Source organism: Sturnira hondurensis, unplaced genomic scaffold (assembly GCF_014824575.4).
Source record: "Sturnira hondurensis isolate 20B ecotype Veracruz unplaced genomic scaffold, ASM1482457v3 Scaffold0005279, whole genome shotgun sequence".
NCBI classification, from domain to species: Eukaryota; Metazoa; Chordata; class Mammalia; order Chiroptera; family Phyllostomidae; genus Sturnira; species Sturnira hondurensis.
The window spans coordinates 15763725-15778517 of NW_028077910.1; the positions used below are offsets into that span (position 1 = coordinate 15763725).

A 14793-nucleotide genomic window follows, 5' to 3' on the forward strand; every position below is an offset into this window, starting at 1 on the left:
TATTAAACTCTAGTTCATAAGTTTGCTTTTCACAGAGGTATATATCAACAATTCTGAACCTATCTTCTGTGTATTCTACAATTGAGGAAATAAGTAAACATACCGTATATAATAGGAGGAGTTTTCTCACTGTCACGAAAGTGACACAATACACGTCACAATGTGCGTAGATCACAAAAACTGATATACTAAACGGCATAATCTCCTATTACTCTAATTTACCCATGGTGACTCCATCGAACTTCACACACTTGACTCCCCTCCTCCTGCCACCCCCAGAACATGCCTCATCTTTCATTTATTTTTAACACCTGTAAAAACCAAGTTTTCTCTCTTTGACTATCCATGACTGGAATCATTTGTTTCTATTAAAAAGGAGAGAGATAATTAACAACACACTTTCAGATTTAAAGTCATATAGTACTTTTTCTATGGAAAATTCATTACTTTCATGTTCTCTATTTAAAGTAAAGCCTGGATTAACTAAACTGTTCAAAGAATGAGTTGTTCAATTTTCTTATTACATCATGATTTAGAAACTCACTTTAAACATTTTGAAAAATAAATTCCTAAAATATATTTTCCAAAATAATGCGGTGCTTAGGATATAGGACGTGGATAACGTATTTTCTAAAAATGTAGGACTTTCCAGTGTTTCCAGATTATTTAGTTACTGTACCTAAATGCAGAAGTGGCCCTGCAAGAGGCTTCGAAGTTGCTGTTTTGAATAAGCTCTGAAGTTGTTTCCTCATATACAAAATAAATAAAGGTATTACCCTGCATGAGAGTCTGACATAGTTAGAAAGCTCAGATTACTCAACACCATGCTGGATAGTCTGTTGTTGACTACACATTACAGCCATTACTTTTAAGGTCTTCCTTGCATTGCAAAAGAAAAGAAATGAACATTTCCAGATTTCCCTCTGGAGGCTGTTGTAGGTACATAGTTGGGCAGATGAAGCAGCTTCCAGGTGGGTAGTTTCTTCACAACCACACATTCTGTTGCAACAAACCTAGAGAGTTCTTAAGAGTTCCAGTGAATTCTGAGAAATTAACCAATTTCAATGCTTCAGGCTGAAATAATCAGTGACAGCTTCCCTAATTCCCTGAACCCTCCCCCAAATTATATAAGCCTTTAATTCCCTGTGTTAAAATCCTATTGCTTGGAATTCACTGGCTTCTGTTTTCCTAATCAAATTCTTATTACTGGTAACTGATTCTGGGTATATGAAAATACTCTACAAACTGAAAAACACATACAAAAGCATGGATTATTATTTCTATTCCCACTGGTAGAAAATTTCAATTGAAGTTGTTTTCTGGTAATCAGTCTCCTTTTAGACAAATCGATACATCCAAAATAAAGCTTTCCTTCTACAAATCAATAAAACTTTTCCTTACTACAAAAACCAGCTCTCTACCTAACTTCATCCTCCAATTAATGATCCAATCAATCATGGCATGTTTACTAAGCAAGGCATTAATTACACTAGGTACCAAGAGATTCCCCAAGTAAAGGTTTATAACAGATGAGCACAACAGAGACGTAATATTCATAGTATAACTGTACATACCAGGAGCCACCATGTGATGGTGGTAGGTAAAAGAAAGGAGGGGTTAAATTTGACTTGGGAGTGAAAAAGTAAAAATCAAATAAGGATTTAATGAAGAAGAAAATGAAAGAGCCAAAAAGTAACAATCAAAAGGATTTAAGGAAGAAGAGAATTTGAAGGTTACAAGTAACTGAAAGAAAGCTCAACAAAACAAAGCTAGCAACTCAGGAATATGTATAGAGAACAAAGTCAGGTAATACAGAGCGGCTTATTCCTGGAGTGTATACCAAGGAGAGAACACTAAGTCTAAATAATAGAAGGTCAGAAAGGCTAAACACTGGATTATATCACTATTATCCAACTTCAGATTCACACAGAAATTTATAAAAGTTTATGCCTAGGTAACAAAATCAGACTGCTAATATACTCCCATGACTAGAACCTAATAATATAAGATCTAAGCAGAGAAAAGAAGCTGATCTCACTGAATTCCTATTTTACCCTAATGCTCTTCTGCTCAAAAACTTCCAATAACTTCTGAATGCATACCTTTATCAAGTCCCTCAATACCATGGTCCCCATCCTATTCAACCATTTTTTCAAATATTGCCCAAAATATACAACTCTTTCCAGTCGGGCTATTTTCTGCATTACTGGCCCTTGAGCACAGCAATAAAACAGATGTCTCTCTCCCTCCCTCTTCTTACAAAGCCACCAGCCCCACTGGATTAGGGCCCTACACTGTGACCTCATTTAACCCTAATTACCCCCCAAGAGACCCTTTCCCCAAATATAGTTATATTGGGTATTGGAGCTTCAATGTACAAATTTAGGGAGGGACACTAACATTTACTCCATATCACACAGGGTTATTTCTGAGGCTAGACCTTAAGAGATCTTGCATATTTGCTCTTGCTCATACCTCTTGAAATACTTCCTCCATCATTTGAAAAAGCCCAACCTGGCCTACTGGAGGATGAGAAACCACAGAAGGACTAAGCACCCCAGACAATAACCAACAGCCAGCACCAAATGCCAGAGTGGGGCCACAGTGGACCATCTAGTTTCAGTCAATCTATCGGGTAACTCAGAAGTGACCCAAATGAGAATAGCAAAAGAACTGCCAGCTGAGCTCAGTCAAAATTACAAAATTATGAGAAAATAAGTGACTGTTGCTTTGGGAACTGTATGTTACAAAGCAATAAATATCTGATATGGCATACCTTCTCGTTCTGCTTTTTGACCTAGATCTCTGAACTCTATAGGATTTCCCTCGACCCCTTGAACGACTTCGACTTCGTTTTCTTCTAGAGCCATAAGAAGAGCTACTGCTTGATCGATGCCTGCGTCTGAAATAAAATATAATCAGATATCATTGCTGTTTTTAAAAAGTGTATGAGCATTAAGGACAAATCATCCAGATTCTAAAAAATGTCCCATTTTTACTGTCTTACACCTTCCTAAAAGCAAAAAGAGACAAAACGTTAGTCCTCTTGAATAGTCAGATGACTGATTTTATAATTTACTGATTGAATCAGGTACAAATTAAGATATTAGGGGTGTTAAGTAGTATACAATCCTTACAAATATTATCAGATAATATTGTCAAATATAAGTACTATATGAGTAGACAATATAAAGAACTACAGAACAAGCAGAACTATATCCTAGTAAAACTACTAGCAGAACTATACACTAGTATACTACTTGTCTACAAAGCATAGACAAAGGGGGGAAACACGTGAACTCATGGGCTGGGCCTGGGAAAAAGGAAAGCACCTCTGGGTTGGGTCTTGACCCTCATAAATATTTAACTACTAAAACAAAAAGGTTTTACCCAGAAAAATTAAAAGTACAAAAATTTAAGAGCTCTCAATTAGAGAATGTCATCTCATTACTATATAAGTAAAAATTATGAAAGGCACCTTCTATCATAAGAATGTGAGCGAGGCTGAAGATCTCTGGACCAAGATCTTGACTTTGACCTTGATTTCCTCCCACCTTTCCTTCGGCTATATGTCCTACTATCTGAAGAACTACTTGAAGATGATCGTCTACGGTGTTTCTTTTTCCTCTTGCTTCTGCTTTCTTCTTCGGTATCTGATGAACGACGTCCCATTTCTACAAGTTTAAATTCAAAGAAAATTATTACTAAATTATGGCACCATAGATTAAATTTAATATAGTAATTTTTTAAACTTTATAAAAATTTTTTAAGTCTTAAAGCAACTGTACATTTTAAATGTACCTTCTTGATGGAGGTATTTAAAATAGCTCTATTATAGTCTTCTAAGATATCAACTGTTTTTATAATTTATGAACAACTTAAATTTGTCCTAAATTTTTTCAATGTCTCTCAAAGGAATCAATCTGGAGGACAGCTCATTGTAACAATTTTCTTACATTTTAAGTTGCATCAGTCATTAATTATATAATATTTTATTTTGATATGAACTACCTAATTATTCATTTAAATATTCCCTAAAGATAAGACATATTTCACTATCTTTTAGACTTACATTTTTCTAACTGAAAATTCTAAATGTTTAAATGCATAAGAACTCATTAGTCACCAACTAAGTAAAAAATGAAATAATATATTATCATCATTTAACTTGTGCAATTTGGGAGAGGAAATATTAACTTAAGCACCAAAGTTGATGAGGTTATAGTGAAGCAGTGTCTACACAAAGTGGTGGTATAATCCTTCAAGACAGCAATTAACAATTTACATAAATTATCATAAAAATGTTGATGCTTTTTTGACAGAGCAATTCTACTTCTAAGAATGTATTTGAAAAGTTGTTTTTTTAAAAAAAATACAATCACAAAGACATCCATTATACCATTATTAAAACTGTATCTATAGAGGCAATTTAAAAATATGTACATATGAATAAGGGCAAAAATAAAAACTGATAATATTTAAGTGATGAAACTGGGAAAATTTTTAACTATTTTCTATATGGTTATGGTAATATCTGTACATTTAGTATACAAAAAAATACAGAACTAAAACATAAGGTTTTTATATTTAGGAATTATAAATATAAATTTATAATTTATATTTAGTTAATAAGAAACTCATCTTACTTTAAAGTAAGCCTTTAGATTCTCATATGCAATCTTATTTTTTTTTACTGACAGTTACTAGCTACCTTTCAATTTCATATAAAAGCAAGATCCATCCTACTAGTGGTTAGGATTTAAGTGGGTAATGGATCAGATAAACAAAAACCGCTCACTTTCCTTTAGTATTCATTCAAAATAAGTTAAATACCATTGCTTTAAACAAAGCAGTATGTTAAATTACAGTCCAGTTTTCAGAACCGTCAGGTGAACTTTCTCCTCCCTGACTTCAATTGAAAACTGCTGTTAGAATTCAATTCAAAACTTTATGCTCTTTACCTAGAGCCAGAATTAGACTTTAATATAGTTCGGAACCTCCAAGATGTTCACATTCCTACCATTTCACAGTTCAACAAAACACTGGGAAGGATTGATTTTGAAACTCTCAGCAAATCGCTCACATATCTAAGCCAGTTTCCTCACTGGGAAATTAAACTGCACTGAATAAAAGATCACCATGATCCTTTCCAGCTTCAAAATGCAATGATTATGAAATTATAGCTTTACTTAGTATATATGCACATATATACATGCATTTAAACATGTACATATAATACTCACATGGGTATCCATATATCCATTATATATAACCGTGGTAGTGTGAGTGTGTATGTATTTATTTCCACTATGGAATTTGTACATAATTGAGTGATAATGGTCATCCAAGTGTTCTTATTCCCTGGACTTTTCTTCCATTGTTGTTTTCACTTTTAAGCAGTTAAAAATTTTCTTTACCCACACATAACCATTTAACATGAGCTTTTACATTCTCATTATCTTGTTAAAAATACTAAAATGAGAATATAAAGAGAAAAACTGTATAAATTCACAAGGATACAGAGACAACAGAAGACAAGACTCTTCAACCAATTTTTAGCAAATGAAAAACAGATGGAGAATTTAGAGCTAAGAGAGCTGAATATCAAGCAACTGCAGAGAATTCCAACATGACAAAAGCCAATTTACATAGCAAAAATCAGAAAGGACCAGAAATTTAAGACACCCTTACCATAGTGGGTACAACGAGGTACGGAACTAAAGCACAAGGGAACGGATTAAAAGTCTATATGAAGGGAGTAATCTCCCAGGCTCCCTTCCCCATTCAAACCAGACAAGTGACTACTCATCCCCAAACCTAGGAGAGGTGATGTACTTGGGGAAAATGATGGAACAATAAAGCACCAGGTCCCAGGGCACAGTAAAAGAGGACAGACAGATGCTAAATTTAAAAAAGTTAAAGCAATTACTTGCAAATCTAGAGCTAATGGTAAATACTGTAGCCCTCCGTGTGCTTGGATCCAAGATTTCTGGCAGAGGATTCACCTAGGCAAACACTGAACAGTACCCGAAAAGATATACTATAAATATTTCAAGGTATCCCCACAAAAAAACAGCCAGGCTCTTACCCAGTCACCCTATTAATTATCCCACCAGTTAATAAGCCCAAGCCTTAAACTTTTTTCTGTAAACCATTTTTCTCTTAACTTTTTAGTGATTATACAAAAAATGGTAACAAATGGTACAAGAAAAACCTTCATCGTAAGAGACAGAAACCAAAACAGAAAGAAAAAAAGCAACTCATAGTAAATCAGGAACATGCAGAAGAAAACTTCAAGGAAAAATATCTGTTTTTTCCTCAAAAATATATTAAGTAGATGATCCAGCAAACAACAATAGGAGGAACATCCATACAACAGGAGGAAAAAAAGCTTGACATTTAAACAAATGGTGATTTGTAAAAAACAAAAACAAAAGCAATAGGATCAGATGGTAAATTCAAATGATTCACAGAAAGTAAATGGTAAGAAAAAGATTAAAAATAGGAGGCAAAATCCCTGGGGCAAAGAATTTAAAAAGACATACACCAGACGTATCTCACAGAAATTCAGACACCAGGAATATATAGAAGATCCCAAAAGTTTCTAAAGAAAAAAAAATGGTGAAATCACAATAAAAGGCACTGAACTTCTAAACAGCAATATAGAAAAACAATGGCGACTTGCCTTCAAAATTCTAAGTGAAAATGCTTCTCAACCTAGAATCTAAATCCAGCCCAATTACTGATCTAATATGAACTCAGAATAAAGATATTTTCAAATATGCAAAGTCTCAAAATTACACCTCACACTCCACCAAAAGCAAACAGCAAACCAACAAAGCCAAGCCAGACTGAAAGACGTACTCTAACAGTAGACACAGGTAAAACACCCCAGGATGATGGCAAGCCTAGGTACAAGGGATAGGTCAGCAAATGAGACAAAAATCCTTGCCACCAAGAAGTTCACATGCCAGTATAAAAGCAGTCCTCCAAATGGGGTCAGTAGACCCCTGAGGATCCCTAGGCCCCTTCAGGGGATCCGAGAGGTCGAAACTGTTCTCATTATAATACTAAAATATGATTTACCTTTTTACCGTGCTGACTTTTGCACTGATGATATAAAGGCAGTAGTAGGCAAAACTGCTGGTGCTTCAGCCGTTGTAAGGCAATGGCACCAAACTGCACTAGCAGTCACTGCACTCTTCATAGCAACAGTCTTTTTAAAAAATGGGGAGTGGGAGGCAGTTCGCTTGTTCATTTAAGAATGTCCTTGATGAAGCAGCAAAAATCATTAATTTTACTGATTTTCAACCACTGAGCACACATCTTTTAATATTCTGTGATAAAATAGGAAATACACACAACTGCTTCTACATACTCAAGAACGATGGTTATCTTGAGAAAAGGCATCTGTGCAACTGAACTGCAAGTTGAACTACCTGCTTTTATCATGAAATACCATTTTTATTTTCAAGAACTGTGGTTACTCAGACTTGTGTATTTGGTAGACATTTTCTCCAAATGAATAGGATCTTTCACTTACTTCAAGAAAAACTGACATTATTTGTTGTCAATGACAAAATCTGAGTTCTCAAGCCAAAAGCACAATTTTGGATAAATTTTATCTGCTACCGTGAGACTGATAGCTTCCCAGTACTTAAAAGATGTCTCTGATGAGATCAGTGGTGATATTAACAAATGAGATTTTAAAAGATATTTTATAATGAAGGGTATCAATATTCAGAAGATATGAAAAACTCAAAGAACCAGTATTTTCCAGCCAGTCAATGCATGATGTCACAGAATCATGTATGGGTAAAAAATCCACTCAGAGCCCTGGCTGGTATAGCTCAGTGTATTGAGCGCGGGCCTGCGAACCACATGATCGTAGTTCAATTCCCAGTCAGGGCACATGCCTGGGTTGCAGGCCAGTTCCCAGGAGAGGCAACCACACATTGATATTTCTCTCCTTCTCTCCTTCCCTTCCCTTCTAAAGATAAATAAATAAAAATCTTTTTAAAAATCCACTTAGAGTACAAGACAAACTTAAGACTTTAATGTAATAGAGCATGAAAAGGTCACTGACATGGTTTCAAACACCACATTACAACCAACCTTTAACAAACTGCTACTTGTCAACTTTTGGTGTAATGTCAAAGAATTATCTGAAAAGGCCATTAAAGTATTTCTCCCTGAAACTAATATAATATTGTGTGTTAAATATACCTTAATAAGAAAAATACTTTTCCACCCAGACAAGTGTGGCTCAGTGGACTGGGCACTGTCCCACAAACGCTGATTCAATTCCTGGTCAGGATACATTCTTAGGCTGCAGGGCAGGTTCCCAGTTGTGGACACGTGAAAGGCAACTAATCAGTGTTTCTCACTCACATCCCTCTATTTCTCCCTCCCTTCCCCTCTCTCTAAAAATACATAAATAAACCTCACACACACAAAAAACTTTTCCAATACTGTATACATGCGATTACAAGTTTTCTTCATATACTTCAATTGAAACGACTCATCATACTAGACTGAATGAAGCAGATAAAAGAAAGCAACTGTCTTCTATCAAGCCAGACAGTAGAGATTCATAAAAACTGAAAATAAGGCTCATGTCAAATTTGTTATTTGTGTTACCATACAATGACTTTATTAATGTTATTTTTAAGTGGATCAATAAATATCTCAAAATTTTGTTTTATTTACTACTAAGGCAATATTTATAGATATAGCCCATGTAGATAAAAGTTCTCACAGTCTTCAATATTTTTAAGAATGTAGAGACTCTAAAACTAAAAAGTTTGAGAACCACTGCTCTAAGGTAGCTTATAGTCGTTTCCATTCTCCATTCTGGTCCAGCGTATTAAATTCCTATGGAAGACATGAAGAAATTGGACAAAAAAAAAAGCCGAATACATATCTAATTATGTATCTCGCTGGTGACCAAGAAAAGAGAGAATGGGAGGGTTGGTATACATTTTTATTTGTTTTAATTTCAAACAACATAATTCATCCATAATAAGACAATTATATTTAACCCAGAAAAGTTAATGGGATATATAAAATCCTTCCTTATAGGAGCCAAGTAAAACAAAGCTGAAAAACCACTGTCACAAAACTATAAATATTTTTAAGTGATGTATTTACATTTCAGAAAAATTACACTGAAATACTAATTAATCTCAGTAAGACAAATCAAAAAGTCACCATATTTTTTATTAGAGTTAACTTCAAATATTTATTCAAAAAAGGAAGTCCATATTTATTTATTAACTCCAAATATTTTTTCAGAAAAGGAAGCAAACACTAAGAGCAAATCCGAAGTAGATCCAAAAATTGTCTTCTCTATCAATGACAGGTACTGAACTCTTTCTTATTCACTACCCGAGATATACTTATATACTTACTCTGGATTGCCATTCTGTTCCTAGCATGTAGATGAATGTTTGCTCATTCAAGTCATGGTGGTCAATTTATATTTCACACTCCCAGTAAGAAAGAACTGTTTATATTTAACTCCACTGGTAAGGTGTAATGCATGGACAGACACATTAACAGCTCTTTCTGGTAAGAGCAATGATGAATGAGCACAGATTTTTAGGAATACTATACTATAAGCTAACAATTTATCAATCGATCTGTAAGCAGAAAAGACATAGGGACAGGACTCCTACAGCTCTTGGTTTCTCTTCTCACTCTAGTCTCTAGTATGTCCTGGTTTAGTCTCCTGGTTTCGAACCTTCCCCAACTACTTCTATGACAGAACTGAAGCCAAGACAGGTAATGACTACAGTAGGACATTAATTTACAAAAACATCTTATTGCAAAGTTTAGGTGACTGATGGAAGATATGGAGCCAAGATGTGGTCATTCAGAAGAGAGCTCAAGGGCATACATAAGTAGTTCCTTTGTCCAGTTATTAATAAAGGTATAAGAAACAGTCTCTTTTTTTTCCAGAAAAGAGGCAGTTAAAGAAAACAAAGATTCCTAGAGGACATGACAACCTTTAATTATTTCTCTACTACTCATTCATTAGTATCATCAAACTATAACTTTTTTGATCTTGGTCACTTAGCCAAAAAAAGGAAAAAGAGTAGTCATTTCAATGGAAAATCCACCTCAAAGAGATAAAGTAAAAATGGGGTTAATACCATTTAGCATAATGGTATTATGATGGTATATTTAGATGTCCACAAAGTAGTATAGAACCAGGCAAAGTCAGTCAAAGAACTGAGGCAAAATTTTAGCGTAACAAGCAGATCTAAACAAAACCCAAAAGAGATAGACAGTTGTCAAAACACTCCTCCCATAACAACTAAAAATGTACAGACAAGCATACCATTTTTTTAAAAGCTTATTGGTCATGGGACTTTTCCCCAATGGTTTGAAAATGAAAGCAGAAAATACATCTATACATCTAATATAACAAATTCACTACATAAGTTTTCCAACTCATAACACAACTCTTTCCTTAGACTGGTCAAGTTAGTAAGGCAATTAACAGGTGCCAGCTGCCTTGATGTTCTTCAGTTTTAAACATTTTTAGCCCTCTTATTGAAGAACATACAGTAATAAAGTGCTACCACTAAGCAGGAAATCTTTGCCTGCAAAGAAAGTGAGGCTAGACTCTAAGGCTAGTGGGACTCTCAAAAGATACCCAGTTTCCCAACAAGATAGCAGCTATATGACCTGCTCCAGACCTTAAACCTGAGAACTCTTCCGTTATCTCCTTCACTTAGAGCTTTTACGTCTAAGTGCAAAGATGACAATTTGAATACCTTTTTGTGACAACAGCAGACATCTGAATTTATTTAGCTACCTAGGACCTGTTTAGTTGATTCACAAAAAGGTTATTAATTCTGACAATAATTCTGCAAAAAAAGGGAGGGAAGGAAGGAAATTATTAGGCCTCCAGTGTGCATTTAAAGATATATAATCTCTGAGATAGAAACTAACTGAAAGTTAACCTAAAATCAAAAGCAGTCAACATTTGTAATAGTGCATTATAACCTCTCACCAAAGTAAACAGTTTAAGGGTAGCCACGTGCTCTTAGTCTAAGCCCACAAGGCCACAAGTCCTGAAGTTAGGGAAACTGAGAGCTTACAGCGATCACGTTAAGGAAGGAAAGTCTATTTCACCCTGCACCATCTCACCTCTCAGTAAACCAGTGGGAGCAAGGAGTAATAGTGGGGGGCGGGGGAAGGAGCTGGAAGAAAAAGTATATCTTAAGTACAGACAGCAGAGTGGGTGGGGCAGGGTGCACCGGGTTGCGATCTTTCTCCCAGCATTTTGCTTAGGGATAGTGACAGAGCACTCCCGCACTTACTGCAAGACCCGCTCCAAAACCCAAAAGCAGCAATCAGTGGGAGTGGGATGGGATCAGTGAGCAGGGAAGGAGACTAAGGGCAAGCTACCTCTCTCACCACCTCCAGATGGAGGGTTTAGCCAGAGGCCTGCGACCTCGCACCAATCTAGGGCCTACCACCACCCGAAAGGCCCCAGCTTCGACCTCCAGATTCAGAAAACTCCCCGTGAGACGCATGCGCACTGAGCCGCCCCGCAAGCCGCGGGACCACCGCCCACCCCCCTGCTGCTGCCTGGACTCCCCAAGCCAGGCCCCGCGCCGCCTCACGCCAAAGCAGGGCCTCGGAACACCGTAGCCTCGGGCGCCTCCACCCAGACCCCGATGGGGGCATCATTTGGCTCCCTGCCTTCGGGGTCACACCCCCCCTCGACCTGCAAGCGCCACAAACCTGCAAACGTTGCTTCAAATTGGGGTGCTGCCGGCGTCCTCAGAACTTGCTTCAGTTTAAGCTCAGCGCCTTCCTGGTTCCAGCGCCAGGCAGCTTCAGCCGAGCTTTCGAATGCATCGATGGAGGCTGTCAGGCGTTAGGAGTGCCGAGGGAATAGATTGTCACGCCGCCAATTTTTTGTTTGGTGTTGGTTTTGCTTGCTTGCTTATTTGATTTCCTTATAACCAAAAAGCAATAAAGGTGGGGACTGAAGAGTGTTATTGCCTTAGTAATCGTCGTTATCGTCACAGATAATCAGTAAACAAGTCTGCATCGTAGGAAGTTATGTTTAAAACACCCCCACGTAGCAAAATTGCTTATCTCAAGCTGGGGAAGGAGGAAACTCGCCCAACAATAATAAATCATGGGAGTGTGTCTGTACAGAGTCTTGTGTGATTAAAATGTAATGATTTATTTGCAAAAATGCATTAAAAGTTGGTATTTCTTCTGCCCTGAAGGTGAAGGCACTCACAGGTTGGGTGCAAATTAGTTTCTCACATTAAAGTAACTGGTTAGTAGAGGAGTGGGAGACGGCTGCCCGAGGCAGGGAGACATTTCCTCTGAAAGAGAAATTATTAGGTTTTTGTTGTTATTTACACCAATAGGAATTAAAGCCATTCAGCATTTTCTGCAACTCATACTACATTATTTATCTGTCCTTGCATAAACATAATTTTTCCTTATTTACTGTAAGCACGCAAAGATATTGAGGTGTAAAAAAAAAGCTGTTGGCCTTGGTTTGGGTTGACTGTGAGATCCAATTCATTCACAGCTGCTAAGATACCCAGACTAAAGTTTTCTGCAGATATTTGAGATGGTGAAAATCAGCTCTAGAAGTATATTTGTCATAAATGACTGTACCTTGAATAATCAGTTTCGAGGGACCATTTTGCAACTTAACTACAACCCTGCATGTTTATTTTAAATAATTCAAGAACTGGGGGTACCCTTGGGGTCCTGAATTTTATTGGAACTTGTATATCTGTCTGCAGTCTGTCAACTGAGCTTTACTATCTTTTTTTTTAACCAAAACCGTACTTTCGCACTTTGAAATATCGTGTTTCCGGAAAACATTTGCTATTTAACGAAACAACATGATTAGAACTTCATGAGCATTTATTAGCATATGATTTCAAAACCTTGTTCTTGTTGTTGTCTTTCAACTACATTTCCCTTAGGTCAGTGGAATCCATGGTCAGACACAGCAAATCTCTCATAACTCCATTTGATATCAACACCACTCTTCCTAAATATACAAAGATCCAATGTGCCAGGAAATTTTATCTGGTGTGAATCACTACAATTGTCTAAGCCTTCCCTGATCACCTTTAAAGTGCTCATCTTTCCCTCAAACGCAGTAGATGGAATTTTATATCGGACTTAGAAGTCATGGCAAAAAAGTAGCTGGTGAGTCTCTTGATTTTTTACTGGGCTTCTGAAGTGGTTATTTTGGAGCTATTTGTGAAGAGTATTTAACACCTCAGTTTGATAGCTCTTTCTGGTCATTCTAAGTAATCTCAAAAACAGATTTCCATAAAGGATTAAAGTTTTATGTTTAGTCCCCTCTGGTAAAATCAAAATTAAAGCGATTACAAATAGTAACCTCAGATAGAGTAAAATCATGTTCCTAAATTCATATAACTTTGGAAAGTGTGAGTTTTGAGGTCTCTTTTGTAGGGTAATTAAAATAAAGCACTCACCTATTTCATTATACCTAAAAGCTATAGCACTCGGAAGTGTAAAGATTTTAATTATTTCTCCTAAAAGTAACAATAAGTGAAATATTTTAAGAACAAAAGATAACTTCAGAAATAGAGAAAGAAGGAAAAGTAATATTTCTCAAAAGGGTGATTTCCATATTGTTTGCAAAATGTGAACATTTTAATCTAAAGAGTAGTGTAGTATAACAGTTATGAATAGCCTCTATTTAAATATAGTGTCGAAACACTAATATATTAAGTTTTAATTGTGTTCTTTTACAAGTGTTTCAGGTTGCTCTGATGGAACTTCTCAAATTATTTGTTAACTTCGTGCTGATGCCTTAAACAATGGGTGAAAAATATACATATCAAAGTTATGTAATTGCTTTTATTTTTACTGAGTGATATATCCAAGAAAATGAACAAGTTACCTTTAGTGAACAGTTAGCCCGCATTAACATTTAGATTACTTGAAAATGTCCCCAAAGTTACCCTTGAAACGGTATATTTGTTTACACACTCAAATAATATAACTTTCCATATGTAAATATTCTTCTGTGAGATACATATGTGGCCATACTTCTCACAGGAAGCTGCACAATACAGATGACTGAGGAATATAGACATTTATTCCACATAACTTTCGATTAAAATAGTCCAGACAGAGAATGAGAGTCTTTTCTCCCCAAGAGCATCTCTTTTTATAGTATACAATAAATAAAATTATGACAGGCACATATTTAATCTCGATTTTTTTCAACTCAAAAAGGAATAATCACTTGCTTTCAAAATCAGGAAATCAACTATAGAATGTTTCCCGGGAGGTTAAAAAAGTGCTCCTGTAGTTCATTTTGGGAGAGGTCCGGATACAGGGAGTTACAAGGAAGATGGGATGAGTGTCCTGAGACCTCAGATGGGAACGAAATCTAACTGTCCTTGATCGGGCGCTAAGGAAACACTTTAAAATGGCATCTGTCAGGGAACAGCTGCTTGGGAAATGTGTTAAATCGACCGGCCCTACAAGCCGGGCTATCCGAAGAGGAGTCAGCTTGGGTTCCAGGACGCAAGTCATGGGGTGAACAACAAATCCCCCAGCGCGAAGAGGTTGGTGAAGACCCAGGCTCAGCTCCGGCTGCCGGCCGGGAAGCTTCTAAAGGAGCTGCAGAAGACCCTGACTCTGGTCGTGAAGCCAGGATGCCGGGCTGCGAAGTGTAGGTGCCGTGAGGCTGGCAGCGGGAATGAGAATTGCAATACCGGGTCAGGATACGGAACTGGGTTGCAGGGCGCCTGCCGCAGG

The 14793-nt window shown here is 36.7% G+C and overlaps 1 protein-coding gene across 3 annotated transcripts in view; it reads right to left on the reverse strand.

The window, feature by feature from the left end:
* The window catches only part of RSRC1 (arginine and serine rich coiled-coil 1), a 322201-nt gene that overhangs the window by 306156 nt on the left and 1252 nt on the right, over positions 1 to 14793 (reverse strand). Inside the window, exons 2-4 of one of the 3 annotated variants that reach the window (XM_037046661.1) lie at positions 11758 to 11974; positions 3479 to 3674; positions 2777 to 2902 (exon numbers count right to left, since the gene is read on the reverse strand). In XM_037046661.1, the coding sequence (XP_036902556.1) occupies positions 2777 to 2902; positions 3479 to 3672 (320 nt within the window). In that variant the 5' untranslated portion in view covers positions 3673 to 3674; positions 11758 to 11974. Of the gene's footprint in view, positions 1 to 2776; positions 2903 to 3478; positions 3675 to 5243; positions 5424 to 11757; positions 12357 to 14793 lie in introns of those variants that run through there. The other 2 variants (XM_037046660.1, XM_037046662.1) reach the window with 2 other exon arrangements.